Source organism: Aedes albopictus, chromosome 2 (assembly GCF_035046485.1).
Source record: "Aedes albopictus strain Foshan chromosome 2, AalbF5, whole genome shotgun sequence".
Lineage (NCBI taxonomy): Eukaryota > Metazoa > Arthropoda > Insecta > Diptera > Culicidae > Aedes > Aedes albopictus.
In genome coordinates, this window is record NC_085137.1 from 37,461,114 (window position 1) to 37,468,471 (window position 7,358).

General features: G+C 39.9%; 1 protein-coding gene across 2 annotated transcripts; it reads left to right on the forward strand.

Annotated features, from left to right (window-relative positions):
• Positions 1-3,683: 3,683 nt before the first annotated feature.
• Positions 3,684-5,494, forward strand: LOC109621354 (matrix metalloproteinase-18-like). Of its 2 annotated transcripts, none has more exons than XM_029873474.2 (4): positions 3,684-4,050; positions 4,109-4,753; positions 4,825-5,011; positions 5,066-5,494. In XM_029873474.2, exons 1-4 carry the CDS (start codon positions 3,790-3,792, stop codon positions 5,461-5,463), a joined length of 1,491 nt encoding a protein of 496 aa, XP_029729334.2. In that variant the 5' UTR covers positions 3,684-3,789; the 3' UTR covers positions 5,464-5,494. The 2 variants fall into 2 exon arrangements, with proteins under 2 accessions (XP_029729334.2, XP_029729333.2); XM_029873473.2 differs by having other exon boundaries at positions 3,691-4,050; positions 4,816-5,011.
• Positions 5,495-7,358: the final 1,864 nt, after the last annotated feature.

Below are 7,358 nucleotides of genomic sequence, written 5' to 3' on the forward strand. Positions count from 1 at the left end.
AGAATACAATTTTTTGTTTTCTTTTTTATCATTTAGTAATCACATTTATGGTTTCTTAAAGTTCTAGATTCGACCGAACAAGTAGATGATTCTCCGGTTGCTATTTCAGCCTACAGCGCAAATAGAGTATAGTTAGCTTGAATTCAATTGTGTTAGCCATTTACTCACGTACTCAAAAACAATTTTAGGAGAATAAATTTAATTCAAATAGAAAAATAGAGAGAATTCAATAATTTTATATAAATTCAACGAAAACGTGTGTTTCACTTTTAGTTTATCTTCGTCTTTTGTTTCTCGATCGCAGACGTCAGCTAAACTTCACCGCTGTTGTCATGACGTTTCAACCGGCGATAGGGATGTCGATTATCTCCACGTTCAAGCGTTTGGCGGCAACACTTAAACTTCTAACCCTCAAATACGTCGTATGTGCTCCTCAACTCTTATCTCTGCTTGTTTGTCGTAAACCAACTCGATCCCTAATCTTTAGTACACCAATTGCTCTGAACATAATCAAATTCCATTTCGGTAACGTTACCTTAATGGAGGTACCTAAATAGATTCTACCTAAATGAATTCTATCTAAATGGAAGATTTGGTGTATCGTGTTGCTAAATATGATCAAAAACTAAGCAGTGAATCGATTCTACATCATAGAGCAATTTCATGAAATTCATTCCAATCGTTATGGATTATTTGACACACACACAGTACCGCCTTACATCGCTTATTTGGCACTTTTTAATTCGTAACCTGCTCATTCGACATTTTTCGAATCAAAAAGTTATACTCACACCCACAGCACCTCCTTCCGGGTGTTCTGAATTGGTGCCATCCAACACCCAACCGCCTGGAGATCAATCGGAATGAAAAAATGTAAAAAATCTGCTTCGTCGTATGCGTTAATTCCCGTCATATCAGACGAAAAATAACCAATAATTACATATATTCTAACTTACCTTTGTCAATCGATCATCACATGGAAGCAGAAAGTTGTAGACTATCAATTAGCAGCCATTATGGCACTGGATATCGAATGATAACACGAAATAACACGTTTCAATTTCACACCTCTTACGAGTTGAAATTTTTGTCTAGTTTTGCATACGACGAAGGCAACCTCACCAAAGTTGCAGCTAGCCGAATTATTCTTCACCACCGTTCAATTTCCACTTCACCAGATTCATTGGATTTGATTGGATTTCACTGCTGGTGGTCCAGTGGAGTATTTTCTGTTTGACGAAACCGACTGAAGCGGGTTTCGAACTCACACTCCGAGGTTTAAAAAGTGTCTAGACGGCTGACGCCGCCAGCCACACGGCCACCTAAATCCCACAATTTTTTTTAAGATTCAAATATTACGTCCATCAATTTTTTGGGATTTCTAGACCCCCCCCCCCCTCCCCCTCTGTCACGCATTTTCCCTATACCTAATACACGTAGTGTCACACTTTTGTAGAAATTGGATTCTTTTGACGCAATCCTATAGTTAGGCCCAATAAGTCAACATTTGAGTGAATCGATTAAACTCACGCAAGGTAAATTGCCTTTACCTCCAACTAAAAATATACTCAAGAGTAGGTAAATTCAACCCAAAGCCCCCTTCATTCAACCCAAATTTGGAGAAATCTATATTTACCCAAAATTGGCTTATTCGCCTCAAGGACCCCCGTTGGATAGACGCTTCTCTGTTTATTTACGACAACATCTGTGGCGGAGAGAGGAAAAACAACCTAATTTTGGGTAACTAATCAATTTGATATACTCATTACAGGGTAAAATCGACCCAAATTAAGGTAATTTGAATTTTCCGTGTAGGACAAAAATAACCAAAACAGCAGACACTTGGACGTGTACTTCCCATTTACGTCGGCAAGAGGCTGTCCATTTATTACGTACCGAAAATTTCACGTTTTTTGTAAAAAATGTAAACCCATTGTAAAATTTTTCGTGGGAAACTCCTGAACCTGATATTTTTGTACGTTACGTTAGATTTCTCAAAACCCCATACATTCAATCCTTCCCAGTGAGTGGTAAGTACCAGTTATTCAGTACTGCGAAAATGAGGCAGAATTTTTTTATTGTGTCAATATTATTCTTCCAATCAGATTTTTTTTTTCCATTTTACCACTTTAATTTTATAAAATTTGGAATATGTCGATGAATTTATGAAGGAAATGTTACATTTTTTGTACATGATTTCGTTATTTTTGAAACATTTTGGTTTTTATAGCGCATTTTATATTTTTCGTGATCACAAAAACATTTTGCGCACATTTCGGAACTTCTCTCTCTCTCTCTCTCTCCTGTCAAAACTGTTCGTTATGTTCTAAATAAGTTCCAGGTGCAACATGTTTATAACAACCAGAATCAATGTTTTGGTTGATTTGGTTTGTAAACGGTTGTAACTAAGATTCGTTGAAACAATCAGATTATACTTCAGTTACAAATTGGTTTCGCAAGTTTCGACTAATGGTGACGTTTGTTTTCATTTTGCTAGTTGTTATAAAACTGTTACACCTCAGTTGGGCATTAACAACAGGATTTTAAGAGGTTTTAATTTTGTTTGTTTCATGAAAACTCAGTTGCAACATGTTTGCAACGATGATCATTTCCATTTTAGTTGCAGGTGCTACTTGGGAGGTAATGGTACACTTTTCAACTACTTTTGCAGTACAAATCAAAAGACGATTGTTTCGAGCATCGTTCAATGCAAGGAGACAATCATAATACAAATAAACAGCTGAGATATTAACGAAAGAGAGGGAAACCAAAGAGAGCCTCTTTTCTGCAGATAGGACCTTTAGACATGTTTGGCCTGAAATGTTTGTTTTCTACAGGCCCTAAGAACACCTTCCGTATATTGGACGTAATGATCAATTTTGATAGAAAATGCACTCCACCGATATTTATATGGATGTACCAAATTTTAATATTATTCATGATATTTTTTGTTATTGATGCCTTTAATTCATGGTTCTGTTATGAAATCTGGTGTTATTCTATAGAAAACTCGGCCAACGATGATTTTTTAAATTTATCCAGGGGTGATACACAAATTACGACACGTGAAAATCGACCTTTTTCAACCCCCCCTCCGCCCTATGTCACAATTTTTGCATGGGACCTCAATATTTTTGTATGGGTCGTCACGCTCTCAAAACAACCCCCCCCTCCCCCCTACAAGCGTGACGTAATTTGTGTACGGCCCCCAGAGGTGCAGGATAGATCAAGAAAGAGAATGGCGTTTCAGGTTTTGATGGTATATTTTATTTTATAATAACGGTAAATGGAGCACCGTGCGTTTTTGAATATGGCACGAATGACACAATATTGGTAAAGTGCTGTCCGTCAATAATTTTTAATGATAATTTCTGAATTTCCCAACAGAAACGGAAAGTTTGAGATAACCTCAAAATAAAAACCAACAACGGGGTCTTACTTACCTAACTCGCAATTTCAAAACAACATCATGCACGGTTCGATTTTGGCTTGCAGAAGTGCAATGCCCAGCACCGTTTTGAAGAAATTCCTAACATTTCTAAGCATACCTACCACTCGATAGTATTCGAAAAACGGAAGCTCAACTAATCAATCATGAGCGGTGGATTCTGTCCCCGTTGGGGCGTAACGTCTGCAAGAAGAAGTGTTACACAGCGGGAGAGATTGAACTGATACTGTCACATTTGGGTTTCCCGTGTAAGATTTAGCTTCTTGCAAGCAATTCATGATTTGCTCAGTTGCTTTCGAAAAGTAGACTAATGCGCATTCACGTTCGTAGCGGTCGCGAAAATGGCAGTGAAACGATGTAATATTCGTGAGGACACATGGCGTTGCTGCTTATTGGCAATGTTACTGTTAATACTTGGTGAAGCTATCCAGCAAAACGAGGCATCTTTTAGGTTCCCCAGTGGTCGAAAGAGCAAAGAAATTAAGTTAAAACCTAGCTCAAAAATTCAGGAACCTAGTATAACAGATAGCAATTCTAGTGATACAAGTGTTTCTCCCGTTGTTCCTTTGGAAGAACCGGACATGTCCAAAGATGACGCAGAGGTTTGTAGCCATGCTGTATCAATATATTCTGGATGAATAATGTACTTCCTCTAATCAGAAAATTCTTGATGAAATCGGTTTCAACTCTACTAACGATGGCACTGATGGTATCGGACTCCGCTTTTTCGCTGGTGCAAATACCAGAATATTGCGCTATCAACAGCAACACGGGTTGAAAGAAACAGGCGAGCTAGATCGAGAAACTAAAATATCGCTCCAAAGTCCAAAATGTGGCATGAGCAACGTAGCTGCCCACGGAGAGGACTACAAGTGGAGCTCGCGATATCTCACATACTACGTTAGGAATACTCCATGGGGAATCCCCTCGAGGACTGTTAAAAATCTTATACGTAACGCTTTCGACCAGTGGAGTAAGGTGACGAACCTTGAATTCATTGAGTCTAACGACCCAGAGTCTGATATGGAGATTGCATTTGGCGGTCGAAGGCATACTAATAGAGAAAGCATATGTGATGATGATCTAGGAGCAAATACGTTGGCACACGCGTATTACCCGCAGATAGGAGGAATCCACTTCAACACTCAGTTCTTCCACGCAGCGATGGACAAGGATCAGTTTTTCACGACTGCAATGCATGAAATTGGCCATGCCCTCGGATTGGAACATTCCGTATCGAAAGCTTCACTTATGTATCCCACGGCAGTGGCACACTTTTCCGAAGTACCTAGTCAGGATGTTCAGGTAAACAGTATAGAATGCTTTACAGAGATAACAAGGTGTTAAAGTATGGGGCTTAATTTTAGAGAATTCAGATGAAGTATGGCAAACGCCAGGGACTGAAAACTACCGGATTACCTACTTTCTGCGAGGTGACAAAGTACGATGCTATGCTGTATTATCAAAACAAATTAGTCATAATCGCAAGAAAGTACGGCTACAAAAAGATCAATGATAGATATGAGCCAACTCTACTCAGCGAGATATGGCCAGGAGCTCCTGGTAAAGCTTGTAGTACCTATGCTGACAAAGTTAATTAGCACAATTCTATTTCAGAAACCCTGGACGCCGCAGAAAGCATTGGTTCTCATACTTATTTATTCAAAGGTGATCAAGTGTGGGATTTCAAGGATGACGAGGTACAAGTAGGTTATCCTCGAAAAATCCATGAAGCATTTCCAGGACTGCCTAAGAATTTGGACGGCGTAATCTACGATAAAGAAACACATATTTATGCCTTCAAAAAGGATCATTATTGGAGATACAACACCGTCCATAAGAAAGTCGATCGCTCAGACGACATAGCAGACTATGGTGTGCCCGAAAGGATCGATGCAACACTCTTTGATAATGTTCACAATAGACTGTTTTTCTTCAAGGACACCTCAAGATATATATACGAATTTGACACTCGCAAAACAACACGATATGACTCTCGTATGTTTGGTTGCTAGGTAGACAATAAAAGCTAATGTTCCGATTTTAGTGTTTGCTTCTTTTAATTTTGGGCAATTGGGCTACTTCCCTACATGTGTGGAACTTTCACAAAAGACGGACGTTTTCCGGCGGACCAAGGATACCTTTAAAGAGCGTTTCGGATGCAAAGTGATTACTCCGGTGGTTGTGATGTATGACACAGAGTATAAAGCGTATAAATGGCTTTGGTGTATTTGTGTAATGCTCAAAAAGTTCACTGGGTTCTACCCACTTCTCATAAAAAGTCCTTTACAATCGGACACCCAGACATATGAGATGTCCCTATCGAACTCACTCTTCAAAATCACAAAAAAAGTCATAATTCATTTCTAATATGTAGTTGAGTTGGAATCGGTCTACAGTTCATCTCCGAAAAACAGCACTCCTTCCAAATCAACGGACTCGCACCATCTCTTCATATGATCGGCTACATACACAGTCGAAAAAGATGTGGCCACATATCTGGGACTCTAGAAACCCTGTATCGACCGTTTGGTAGCACTTCGGTGACCACAAACGGCCCTTTGAATCAGGGTTCTAACTTACGGCTGCCTCCGACTATGTATTGGTCCTTGGCCACCAACACCAAATCATTCGCATTCCTTCAACAGGTACCGACGACGATGAGTTCTCGATCGAAATGGCGGAGTACGACAACACCAGAGTAGCAGGAGCTATGTATCATAGTAGTAGCCAAGGTAAGTTTAAGGAAGGTACAAGCATATCAATGAGGTACAGATACAGGTGGCGCAGATAAACATTGCAAACCACTAGTTGTCTCTTTTGTTCTACCGCTGATCTAATGCAACTCAATTAGTGACGTCACTAATTGAGCTGCATTAGATCAGCGGTAGAACAAGAGGGACAACTAGTGGTTCGCAATGTTTATCTGCGCCACCTGTATCTGTACCTCATTGCAAGCATATGAGCAGTTAGATGATGCGGGGAGAGGTATCTTGCGGGAGGGTAGAGGTGATAGCTGGCGAGTTTATTTACATCGGCTCTTCCCTTCGATTGCAGTTTCTATGGAGACATTTGGGATGTTGTTTGTATCCGAGTGAAAATTTTCTTCCAAGAACGAAGACACTTTCGACTTCACTATCAATCAACAAATCAACAAATGGGAAGAGAATGTTTTTGTCAAGGTTTTCGAAGTGTAAATCAGTGTATTCAATCAATGCTATTTTGTAAAGATTTGCCAAATACATGGATTAGTTGAGGTCTGCTGCCAGTGAACAAAGAGCATTGAATATTGCGCACGGATTGGCACGGATAGACTTTTTCAAGGATTCCTCCTGGACTTTGTACGGGTATTCCTCCTGGAATTTCTTTGGTGATTCCTCCCAGAATTACTTCGGAGATTCCTCGTGGAATGCTTCCGGGGATTGGAATCCCTTCGGGAATTTCTCCTAGCATTCCTTCGGACATCCCTTTTGCCTTCGTCGATTCCTTTGGAATTTCTTCGGAGATTCCCCCTGGACTTCCTTCATGGACTCCCACTAAAACTCTTCCGGGGATTACTACTGACAAGGATGGGATCATTCATTTGCAATAATTTACATTCACTTGCGAATAACTCGCTTCAGAAACGTCGGGGCAAAAACGAATGTATGGAGCACTTTTTTATTTTTGTTCTACCTGAAACTTTGTAGAACAATGTACTAGTGTAGGGCCAATAATAAAGTCAACAGAAGCCAGCAAACACAACTCTCCACGGCGTGAATGTAATTTACATTCACCGCGTGGAGAATTGCCTTCACAGCTCGTTCACGAATTTGGAATGCGTGTGCGACCTTAATGCGAACTTCCCGATAAAACTAAAAGGTTCAATTCATCCATACATAGTTTTTTGATAGAATACTTCTGAACTGAG

Excerpts from the sequence above, each read along its gene's own strand:
- LOC109621354 (XM_029873473.2), top strand. The coding sequence starts at position 3,790 with ATGGCAGTGAAACGATGTAATATTCGTGAGGACACATGGCGTTGCTGC. Across the intron at positions 4,754-4,815 it reads TACCTAGTCAGGATGTTCAG|AGAATTCAGATGAAGTATGG; the intron begins GTAAACAGTATA and ends GCTTAATTTTAG. Across the intron at positions 5,012-5,065 it reads GATATGGCCAGGAGCTCCTG|AAACCCTGGACGCCGCAGAA; the intron begins GTAAAGCTTGTA and ends ATTCTATTTCAG.